This window comes from Silurus aristotelis, assembly GCF_946808225.1.
Source record: "Silurus aristotelis genome assembly, chromosome: 19".
Lineage (NCBI taxonomy): Eukaryota > Metazoa > Chordata > Actinopteri > Siluriformes > Siluridae > Silurus > Silurus aristotelis.
In genome coordinates, this window is record NC_139592.1 from 10397693 (window position 1) to 10410253 (window position 12561).

Consider the following 12561-nt stretch of genomic DNA (forward strand, 5'->3'; position numbering starts at 1 on the left):
ACGCCTGTGGCCTTATTTGTGCTATAAAAAATTTTTTTATAGTAGTTTTAAAAAAGATATTTTTTTTTGCTTGTTATAATCTTAATCAATCAGTGTCTGACTAATTAATGTAATTTTATTAGTAGATTGGTGTACTAAGAGTAACAAAGTCTTTTCACATAAACTGCGCTAAATAAGCAAAGAGTCAAAAATGATAAGACATTATAGCAATAATAAATCCTAGTACTTTGGACTTACATGCATTTGAACACAAATACATTTTTATTTTTATTTATGTGAAAGTTTAAAGGGAGCAGTTTTATTAAAGAAAAAGAAAACAAAAAAACAAACAACTAAATTGTATTGTATAATCTTATATAGCTTATACTCCACTATTTAAATGGATGATGTTGCGGCCAATTATCAAAAGTAACACATTTGATAACAATGTTAAAAGTTATAATGCCAAGTCAAAGAAACAAACTAAGTTCAGTTCCATGGAAGCACATGATTCATGTCCCAAGAACCACTTCAATCATGGTGTTCTGTCCTTTTGGCACATTTTTTTTTCTCTTGAAAAGCGCTCAAAAGCAAGATATGTTGTTGTCATTAATGCTTTAGGTGTGCTGGTACTAATGATACTTCTGTGAATAGACTGATATGACTGTATACCAGAACATACTGTATATTTATTGCATGATAGAAACATAATGACAAAAAGTAAAAGAAAAAAAGGCACCACACTAACTCGTTCAACACACTTGATTTTCTTTATGCATATTGCTACATAAGAATGATTTGCTAGTTTGATTGTTGTGAATATGAGGAAAGGCTGTGCTCACTCGGAGCACCCAGTGCACTGTAGTCTCTACACTCTGGGAGCGTTCACGGCTCTGTGGGAAGCACCAGAAGTGAACACTGGGCGACCCGGAAGCGCTGCAGCGTGGAGGCGCACAGAAAGAACACCGAGGTCTTTTAGGGTTTTTTTTTTTTTTTTTTTTTTTTTTTAATATTAAGCTTCTCCTGCGAGGGAAACTGCAGTCCGAGCACAAGGTTTGTGTGCACCATTTTTTTCATTCCTCCTTTCCTATTCCCCCCCAGTTTCACTGGCACGAAGGGCTTTCCTCGGCGCAGAAGAATTGTCTTTTATGTGGGCATCGGCATGCTAAATTCGCCCCCAGACGTCATTATGCGAATCTCCGTCTGCAGCGGTAAAAAAAAAAAAATCTTTTCCGTGCGCGTTATACTATGCAGCGTTATAACGCGCTCGTTAACGCGGACGCTGTCCGGTTCCAGCTGTGAGCACGCCGCAGCGTTTGTAAGCCATTTTCTTCCCCCCCTGCACGGCATGATTGTTGTAGGAAGTGTCATTTTTTTTTTCAAAGGGGCCGGGCAATTCAAAGGTGCAAATCTGTGTAAACAAATACACACATTAGCACTTCGGACGTTGTCCCTGTTAAAGCATAGAGCCAGTGTCAAATGAGAAGGGTGTGTGAAATATGGCGTCGTTCCATATGAAAATAAGACAGGCTGCCATTTTTTTTTTCTTTTGTCTCATTTTTGGGTAAAAGTCTGAGAAGGCCTGCATCAGGGTTTATTTTTTTACTCATCAGCGCCGACTTACTCATTAATGACTACTTTCACACAATCCTGGAAAAAGTTCTGCAACTTTGACATCTACAAATTTGACATTCACGCCACAAATGTACACCCTGGACGAATTTATTATTATTTTGCTCTATAAGTGCACATCAGTTGCTGTGTATATTTGGGAATTGTCGAAATCCCCTTGAACACACCCCCATAAACTGGAATCAGTTCTCACAATACACAATATGTCATTTGTGAATCATTTATTAGGTTTAAGCTTTTTGATTTTTTTATCCCACATAACTACAATATTTAGATCACTTTTCTTTCAGTTGAATGTTTCTTTGGTGGTCTGTTACATTTATATGAATCAAAGACTGGACATGCTGGTGAAATAAATCATTATAATAAAAGTAATCGTGTCACGTGAAATGCTGACTGTTGTGTTACGGTTGTAATAGTAGGATTTTGGATTGCATATTGTGCAGTTTTTGTGCTTATTACATTTGTGCTAAAGTAAGTCATTTTTATATCAGAGCAACTATTAGAAACTTCTGGTTGACAGCAACATCCAATTTACCTGATCAGAACTTTTTCATTACTGAGCCATTTTTTAAAAGGTAGAAAAAAAGGTGAAATCTGATGCAAGAAATTGATTTCTAACCAAACCAGAGTTTGAAGTAGTTGAGTAAGAGAAATAAAGTTGGTCAGCGTTTACTGATGAATCCAAACCAGGATTAAAAATGATGGCATCTAAAATTTGCCTGTGAAATGGTGAAGACATAGATGTCAAAGAATTTTGGATTCATTTTTGCATAATGTACAAATACAAATTTCGCACTGTACACTTTAATATTTCACTTTTTTTTTAAATATATATATACTTTTCTTCCCTTCAAGGCATGGCAGAACCTAGATTCAATAATCCTTATTTCTGGCCACCACCTCCCTCTATGCCTGCTCAGGTGAGACTTTACCTTTCAAATCATTTCAACTTGCACTGTCAAATTCTCAACATTCATTTTAGTCATCAGATTTTTTAAATTTGTTAGATTTTTTTAAATGTGACAAAAAATGTTCTAGATTGTATAATTTACTTATAATTAACTATTAATAATTAACTCACCTGTGTATTACATGTTATAATGTGGGTTATAATTCTCTAAACTTACCTGTGTGTGACTAATACACTGCTTATTATATATTAATAAATCTCAGGTAACAAGTTACATTAATATAAATTGCTTTAAAATCAAAATAAATGTTTGATGGGTAGATTATGTACGGTTTACTTGGTATTGTCTGCCATCTGCTTTCTTATCAGCTCTTACTATTTTGGATCGTCCTACAATGAACCACCATGGATATTGCAAAACACATGCCACTTACATTATGACTTGCATACATATGCAAACATATGCAATAAAGATCTCCTAGCATATGGTCATAGATCTTAGTATTTTTTATTTATTTATTTATTTATTTCAATTTATTAATTTAGTATTTTATTATTTTATTTTTTAAATAATGTCCCCAGTTTGAGGATAACCAATGATTCTTACAGCTGGATAACCTGGTACTAATCGACAAGATCAAAGAGCAGCTGATGGCAGAAAAGATCAGACCTGCGCATTTGCCACCCACCACTCTTCCCTCTCAGCAGACGCTGCTGGTGGCCTCGCCGCCCTCGGAAGCCGCGCAGCACATGATGCAAATTCCCAAACTGCAGCAAGTGCAGAGTCTGCAGGCCCACAACTCCACCCAACCCGACATTGCCCTGCATGCACGTCCAGCCTCCAGTACTGTTCCAGGTACTGAACCTGTTGTATGACACTTTGACGACAGCAGTGTATAGTATATTTCTGGATTTCAGAGAATGGTTTTGTACTTTGTAGGTGTTATTTATCACAGAACCATTGGGGGCTGTTTGTAATATATTGCATGTGGATATGTTATCAGCATTAATGGTGCATGGTGTTTTTCTTTGTTCTGTTTCTGTGATCAAGAAATGACCATGGATGACAAGGCAGCTGTGAAGGCTAAAGGATTATGGGAAGACTGGCACATGCGCCAAGCTGTGGATCAGGCTGCTAGAGCAAACCATCGTTCAGGTATAGGTAATCTTTTTCATTTCTGAAGCTATGTTGGTTGACTTCATTTTTTATTTTTTTTATGTGCTCTCTGAGAACTAGCGATGGGAGGAACGCCTGTGCCTGACCATAATAGAAACAAATGCAAATTTAGTCTTTTAGGAATGGGTATTTAATCCTGAGAAAGGACGTGTCCTGACTGCAGGCATATAAAACTTGACCAAGCTCACCCTTTTCAGTAAACATGTATTTTCTTGCAACCTTAACATTACTCTCTACTTTATTTTAAACATGCCTGTCTGTCACATTTATTGAGTTTTAATTGTAGCATAGTATTCCATGGGTAAACCATGGGTTCTCTTGCGGATGAAACGTTCCTTCTAGGCCAATCTCTCTGGTCTGACAGAAAAAGCACATTACAGTTACACCTGTGTATCTAAGCCAGGCCCCTTGGTAACCCTCACATGCAGTAAAGATATGAAGTAAAAGGAGCAGGTGTTTGTTTTCTTCCTACCCAGAAAGGCACCCTATGTGGACCCTATTCGAGGGTATGAAGGTCCAAGCCACTTGCCAGCATCCTGGCCACTTGACTAAGTTCTGGGGTTAGATGTCTTTTGTGACTGTTAGGAAAACCCACAACTCCACTCATTTTTAACCAAAGGCCTGGCTGTTTGTGTTATTTAGGGTGAGTTAGTTCAGGTTCTCAGCCAGTCATCCCATTTGATATAATTTTTATTCCTTTTGGCCTAATAAGACTATTGATGGAACATCGTAGTCCGTGGGAAGCGGACCTTCTCAGCTATGGACATCCATCAGTTGTTCACTGCCCAAAAATTTTAGGTGCTGACTCTTATGCTGAAGTGAGTCTTGATGAGGTATTACACTTATAGACCATAGTACATACTTCTATACTGCATACCCCTTCTATAATGCATTTTGTCAGCATGTCAAGTACAGATATATGAAGGGAGTAAACTCTTTATTGCCATTCAGTTGGCAGCTTATTTGGGATCCATCCTTGGTGCTGGAGGCATTATTAAAGCAGACATTTGAGCCAATAGAAGGTATTGATTTAAGACTGTTTTGAAAGGTCTAACAGTAGCAAATCTTAGCCAATTGGAAACTCACAACCATATAATAATTGTAATTGTGAAGATGGAAGTATTCCTGATACTGTTAGCGATTACCTGAAGTAAAAGCTAACAAAAGAAAGCAGTGTTTAAATACCAAATCTCTACATATGTTCTACTTGTTTAAATTCAGGTCTGGCACCTACTTCTCGTGCAGACAGCCACAGCACTTCGCAGGCCATGACGTCCACTACCACATCCAACAGTCAGAGCCGACTAGGACCAGCATCCTCTCTGAATGTCATTTCAGGCCTGGGCAGTGCTCCTGGCATGGATCAGGTGAAGAACGCAGGCTTGGCGGGGATGCTGGGGCCACAGCCCAAACCCCTACGTGGACGCAAGAAGATCAAAGCAGAAAACAACACAGGCCCCCTGCTGGTAGTGCCCTACCCTATTCTGGCATCGGGCCCTGACCAGTCAGTCACCATCGCAAAAGAGGGGAAAACTTACAGGTCTAGTACTAATAGATATTATAGATGACATCCCTTACTGGAAATCCTGATGACCAATATATAGTTTATTTAACTAGTCAATAGATATGATAATTTTGTATGCAAATTAAGTGGTTGTTTTCCTTTCCTTTATTGAACATGACTGTGTAGTTTGTGTCCGACTTACTGTGTGTACTATGCAATGCCATACTGACTGTGTTTCCCTGTAAAGACTATAGCAATTGCTTGACTTTTGTCGGTGTCTATTCTGTGCAGGTGTAAAGTATGTCCTCTCACCTTCTTCAACAAGTCAGAGATGCAGATCCATTCCAAGTCCCACACGGAGGCCAAACCGCATAAGTGTCCTCACTGTTCCAAGTCTTTTGCCAATGCTTCGTATCTAGCGCAGCACCTGCGGATTCACTTAGGGATCAAACCTTACCACTGTTCCTACTGTGAGAACTCTTTCCGCCAGCTCTCTCACCTGCAACAGCATACCAGGTCAGTTATACTGACAAAACAGCTCCCTTGAGGCCCGGATGAGAAATAACAGAACAGTATTGTCTCATTAGTACTTGGCCTGTCACAACAAGAAGTACAAATTCAAAGGAAAGTTTTTAGTTTTACACAAAAGTACTGCTGTGAAATAAAATTGAATTAACAAATTACTTAAAAATATTTAATATTAAATAATCTGGTGATTAAGATGCTGTGCACCATATCACATGGAGCACAATGGACATAAGCTTCTCAGAAAAATGTTTCTTCCTTAAAACTCGGTTGTGCCTCAGCTATGCTTAATATCAGCATTAGGTCTGTCAGGTAAAGATTCCACAAGCATCTTGATTTCCATTTGTTTATTTATTTATTTATTTTTTATTTTTATAAAACTTGCATTCATGTTTACACCAACTGCATTTATTCTTCAACAAAAATGTACTTTTTTTTATTTATATAGGATTCATACCGGAGACAGACCTTATAAATGCGGCCATGTTGGATGTGAAAAAGCATTCACACAGCTGTCGAATTTACAGGTGAGTATAACAGGAATAAAAATCTGATAGTTAGTCGAAAAACTAGTGAAAAATAGGGATTGACTGTAGACTAATTTGGACTAGCACAAACGGAAATTAAATATGAAAAGTAGTATTATTTATACTGTCTTGTTTCTATTCGATCTATAACTGCTGGCTGTCACTCATATCTGAGTATACGTAATTTGTCACTCAACATTTCTCATACTTTTCACCCCAATATGCCCAATACTATAGAACCAAAAGAACCTGCTTCAATGAAGGCTTGCTTTGGTAGTGTTTTTCTCAAATGACAGACATTTTTTTTCTTTCATTGCTTAGTCCCATCAGAGGCAACACAACAAAGACAAGCCGTACAAGTGCCCGAACTGCTACCGTGCCTACACAGACTCAGCCTCTCTACAGATCCACCTGTCAGCCCATGCCGTGAAAAACGCTAAAGCCTACTGTTGCAGTATGTGTGGCCGCGCCTACACATCAGTGAGTAATCATCTGCACACCTCTGCAAGCAGGGATATGGGATCAAATCTTTACAAGAGCAGTTAGGATGTTCTAAGCAGTGTTACCATACAACACAGTGTTTTTATTTGGAACTACAAACGTTTTCCATTTGGATTCTTTCTCCCATTATTTTTTAGGAGTAATACATTTAGTAAGCTAATAAGAAAAAAATGCAGTGAAAGAGGCGAATCCGCTGCCTGCACAATGGTTAATGCACAGCCTGTAGTCCAACAGTCACATCAACATGTACTTTTTAAGCACCAAGTGCTCCTTCAGGTTACAAGAATATGAGGTCATTGAAACACTATGATGTAATGGTTTTCACAGTTGACTGGCTCCACCAAATCTTGCTGCAGCATTCTGTTGAAATCAGAACACTTGCTTGAAAAATGAAAACAGCTGGGATGTTTGCCAAGCCTTGAGGCATCATAATATATTTTTAGTACCCCATGGATATGGAGAAGGCAATCTTACATAATATTGTACAAATTCTTGCTCAGTGAAAATGTTCCAGTGCCAGAATCAAAAAAAGGCAAGGAATAATTAACCTTTTTGGTGACCTGGTTTAGTTTTCTGTTATCACTACACATCTGGAGTCCCCCCACAGTTTTCTCAATGAAAATGAAGCTCTCTATCAGAGGTGGTTAAATGAATGCCTGCCTAAAGGTCCCTGGCAGACGGTTAATAGCAAAATCCCACTGGAAGTGTGAAGGGAGTTTGGTGCCACCCTGCTTACTGAACAGCATTTCTGCTATCGACCAGCTTATCCTAGGATCATGTTGTATTAGCTACAGATTACCTAGAATGATAGTTTGCCCCAGTGAGTTAATGATGAACAGAACGGAATAATTCAATCCTATCTGAACTTCATGCAAGGGACAGCATGAGTATATGGATTATTATTATTCAAATTTTTTTTTTGCTCTAACAAAACATTTAACAATAAAACTGCCCTTGTCCTGAGAGTTGCTTGTGTCTGCAAGATCATCCCAGCTCACCTGAATGCCAGAATTACTGGTGAACTATAATGTGTGGAGCTGTGACTTACCAATCAAGTGAAAGCCTGGTCTCATGACAGGAAAGGACACACTCCCTAAGCAATAGCTAGGTGCAGTGCAATTCTGTAGCTTCCATAGTTCTAGGAGGACCAGCACTGTTTCTAGGCATAGGTAAGCTAGGCGGTCGCCTAGGGTACAAAAAGTTGGGGGTCCCTGCAGCGCAGCCGTCCTTCGCCATTTATTTTACCATTTTTCTGCTGAAGTTTCATGTACAGTACATGTTTACGTGCTTCAATTCAGGCATGTTTGCAATGCTTATTAAATGTTATATATTTTTTTATGGAAGATTGCGAATGATTTGAATGGTGTGGGGGTGAAGCATTGTGGTGGGAGGGCAGCGCCATTGGGGGTGACAATGGGAATCTTTCATAGGGTGCAAAAAAGGCTGGAAATAGCCCTGAGGTTAAACATCTTTTCAACATTGTTTATTATACAATCGTCCTTTATTTATATATATATATATATATATATATATATATATGAGTAGCCAGGTTTTTATTGGCATTTTGATAATACATACTATATAGTTGTATAATTGAGCATGAAAGAATAGTATAATTGAGTATGAAATACAAACTTGATGGAAACATTGTTACTGTCTCAGAACTTAGACAAAACTCAGAGTTAACACACACGATGTGCTTGTGTTCAAGAAATGAAGTGTTTCACTCATCACTTCCTTTTTAAAGCTCACTCAGGAACTTTAGTATGTCTAGATCTGTACAAAACTGACTTTTTCTTGTTTTCCTCCTCCCTCTCTTTTTCTCTCTATTTTTTAGGAGACCTACCTTATGAAGCACATGTCCAAACACACAGTGGTGGAACATCTGGTTAGCCACCACTCTCCACAGAGAACAGAATCTCCCAGTATCCCCATACGTGTCTCTCTCATCTGAGTTTTGCTGTGCTCTTCTTTTGACCTTTTCATCTTATTCTGTGTGCCAGACTGATCTTCTGTTTAGAAAAGAAAATAGAAGACAGAAATGGAATAGACAGTACTGCGGTCCTCAAAAGGACACCTTGTCTGCCATTTTATTAGATTTTTTTTGCTTTATTTAGCTGTTTAGCGAAAATTAGTGTAGCGGCTCGACTGGCTGCCATCTGAACACCAAGGTGTCTGCTGCTGATTCGCTACGGACACCAGTGTAACTGACATGCATTCCAAAAAGATTTTTTTTTTTTCTTCATTTGTTTGTTCTTATGTTACTGAGGGTGTTTTAGGGTGGCATCCAAAGATAAGCTTTAAGCACTTTCCAGTCTTTGGAGTTCAGCTTAAATGTTTAAATTTTCAGACAGGACGTAAGGCCTTGATTTGGGGCTAACAGTCTTTTAGTGTCATGGCTGTTTTGTTTGTCAGTTTCTGTCTCTTTATTTGAATTTTTAAAATTTTTCATAAGCATATGGCAGAATCAGATTTTACAGGGTTAAGTGTTTATTGTTAGTGTGGATATGACAATGCCTCCACTTTATGCTCCTTTAACCATGGATAAACAGATATCAGACATTGGGATAAAAACAAGTAATATATCATTCTTTTTTTTTTTTTTTCTTTGCAAGTTAAAATATTGTGATGTGTAAACTTGGCAAGGTTGATTCGACCTAATGGGATTAATTTGTGGTCATTGTGTTCAGAGAACAACAATGATAGACTTGGTGATCAATTATTTTAGCTTCCTTTTATTATGTACACACCTTACATAAGCATTTTACCCACACCTTATCAACTCTAATGTAGTAGGCGTGCACCGGGGTTATGTGGTAAGAGTTCCTTTTATTTTTATACTATCTCTTTAAGGCATTTTTCTATGGAGGCACTATAGAAAAATGTACAAAGAGCATCAGTATGACCCGATGCTCTCTAAAATTATAATCTCGTCTATGAATTACATCACAGATGTACAGTGTATCCTTTTTATCGTGCAATGTGATGGAAATCGCTTTGATTTCCTGTCCTGTCCTTCAAGCCAATCCTAATGTTGTGAGGAAAGCTTTTTTTTTTTTTTTTTTTTTTTTTTTTTTTTATAAGCACTTCATCATACGACATCTTACGCTGTCCATCAAATGGGTTATTGTATTGATGCGGTGCAAATCAGGGGGTGTACGTAACTCCTCAAAGCCTTTTCCAAGCTTGTAAAAATAAGTACTGTAGATGCACCTCGACAAAAGATTGAGAAGCTGCAAAGAGCTTTGGGATTAGAGGACAAGAAAGCAGCAACCTAGTGCTGACCTTTCTAGTAGTGATAAAACTTACATTTTTTTTTTCTTTTTCCTTTTTTTGAATGCCAGTGATGGAAAAGATTCACCTGTAAATGCATTATAAGTTTTGTCTAGTTTTAGAAGATCAGCTATAGTGAGGGTTTACTTAAAAATAACACTTTTCAATTGGAAAAAGTAAAGGAAATAAAGCAGCAACAGTATTAAAATGGACTCGCTCAAACAATATAAAGTACACATTAGAACGTAATTGTACATTTGAGAACTTCTCAGCTGAATGTTGTGTTCAGTTAAATCGTTTGGGTTGAGATAAACAAGAGCGTTTATTTATCCAGTACCAGCCAGCTGAAGTGCTAGAAAAACACTCGACTGCCTACAATATAGACTATTAGATATATATGAATACAGTTTCAATTTGATGTAAAAGAGATTACATTTACATACAGTATATTACCCACAATCCTAGCCTGACTAGTGTATTTCTCAATTTTATTTCTCAATAAATATCTTGATAAAATAGACATTAGCATACAGCCAGATTTATAGTGGGGGGAGATAAGTTAAAGCTCATCCTGGTTTGAATCAAGTATAGATTCCGTATGATCAGTGTACAGGACAAATGTTTAGTATTCAGTATTCTTTTTTTTTTTCCAAGAAATTCCCCTGAATGTGGGCCCAGACAGGTTGTTTGCAAATGATTTAAAAAAAAATTTTATAAAAGAATTGAAATTGTAAAGTATACATTTGTTTGTAAAATCTTAAAATAGTAAATACAGTAAAGTTAAAGTGACCCAACATTGTTTTTTTTTTTTTGCAGTTCAGTAAAGCAGTACTCTGTATTCTGACTTTCTATGTTGTCAAACACAGCAACAACTTCAAACAGCAAAAACAGATTTTGTTTTCCATCAGTAATACCATACCAGTCATTTGTTAAGCTCGTACTGTTTTTTCAGTGGAAATCCTTTAGGCAACCGCCAGAAAGTTTCTATCAGCATGTAAATGTTCTTATAGGTTTTTATTTTTATTTTTATTATTGCTGTTTTTCTTGGTTACTGTTTTGCATGTGTACAGATTTCACAAGTTGTTGCTTCCAATAGGCCGAAATTACACTGGTCTAAATATGGATTTCTTCAGTTTTCTGATTTAACATAGTCAGTTTTAACTTGTAAGTGGCCCAAATGTTGCTTTTGAATTTAGAATTTTGATTTTTTTGAGGTTGCATTAAGTAAAGGAGTAATTTTGTGATTTGTCTGATACAGTGACATCTCTGCAATTCAAGAAAGCAAAGGGGTATACAACTATTCCTCATTCTCAAGGCTCAAGTGTTGGTTTGATCCCATCTCAGTGTGTCTGTGGCCTACAAATGAATGTCCTCATTGTGTTTAAAAAAAAAAAAAAAAAAAAAGAAAGAAAGAAAAAAACCTGAGTAGAAAGCTGTACAATGAAACTCAAGCATGTTTACATATCAAAGCCCCAGTCAGTATGTTCTGCCCATGTTGCTTTTCACATTTCTTTTAGAAGACTGGCAGAAACTGATTGTGATGTTCAATTTTTTTGCACATTAGTCCTGTTTTATTTAGCTCTCAAACAATACATCCTAACTGGGACTCCAGATTACGTTAGCCAGTTGTCCACTTGCCGAAATCTCTTTATATCAACGAGATGTGTACATTTATTATAAAATATACCATGTATTCATCATTAATAGTGCAAATAACAAGCTTTAGCTAGTGTACTTTGTTTTCAATTTGTTTTTTCTTTTTTGTTTTCCATCTGTATTTCCAGTTATTGATGATTATCTCTGTAAGTACTGATTGTTTTTAATATCCATTCTTTTTATCACTTATTTGTACCTTGAATATTCACCTTGATGGTTGTATTTCTTCCCCTCACTTCCTTCCCCTCACTCCCCCCATGTTGACGTTTTCAGTATTCAGTGTTAAGCCTTTTTTATGTTTCCGCATGGACTTTCTCCGACGGTAATTGTTATTAACTGTTAACGAATATATGACATTGTTATATATGTCTGGAAATTATTACATTTTCATTTGTCTTGCATTGTGGTCTCCAAGATTTAATTCAATATGCACAGACAATACAGCGAGATTTAATTTAGAAAATATCAATGTCAAGAACACTTTGTATCTATCTTGTTTAATAAACTCAGACTGTTATATGTGTGTGCACATAACTACAACTTTTTTGGTTAATTCGGGTAGCAAAAAAAAAAAAAAACAAACAACATAGGACAGAAAATTAGGTTTACTGCTTTTGTTTTTACAAAGTACACAAAGAACCAACGGTAAAACTTTGCAAGCTACATTATTTACGATAAAAGTACTTGAATAAACCATGAACTTGAACATAAATAACCTACATGTAACATTAGCAATGTAATGAGCACATGAATTCCCTACTGAAAAAAGTCTTTTTTTTTTTTTTTATTTCTTTTTTTTGTGAAACATGAAGGCCACATTAGGCAGTATGAATAAAGTGGTGAGATTCAGAACTGCATCTAAAAGCAATGGATA

The 12561-nt window shown here is 36.8% G+C and overlaps 1 protein-coding gene across 6 annotated transcripts; it reads left to right on the forward strand.

The window, feature by feature from the left end:
• Positions 1 to 905: 905 nt before the first annotated feature.
• Positions 906 to 12206, forward strand: znf362b (zinc finger protein 362b). Of its 6 annotated transcripts, none has more exons than XM_083570620.1 (11): positions 906 to 1032; positions 2470 to 2534; positions 3134 to 3380; positions 3576 to 3680; positions 4923 to 5241; positions 5497 to 5721; positions 6179 to 6257; positions 6579 to 6737; positions 8596 to 8683; positions 9311 to 9335; positions 11290 to 12206. In XM_083570620.1, exons 2-11 carry the CDS (start codon positions 2472 to 2474, stop codon positions 11414 to 11416), a joined length of 1437 nt encoding a protein of 478 aa, XP_083426746.1. In that variant the 5' UTR covers positions 906 to 1032; positions 2470 to 2471; the 3' UTR covers positions 11417 to 12206. The 6 variants fall into 6 exon arrangements, with proteins under 6 accessions (XP_083426746.1, XP_083426750.1, XP_083426745.1 ...); XM_083570624.1 differs by having other exon boundaries at positions 3233 to 3380; XM_083570619.1 differs by lacking the exon at positions 906 to 1032 and adding an exon at positions 1067 to 1190.
• The last annotated feature ends 355 nt before the right edge of the window (positions 12207 to 12561 follow it).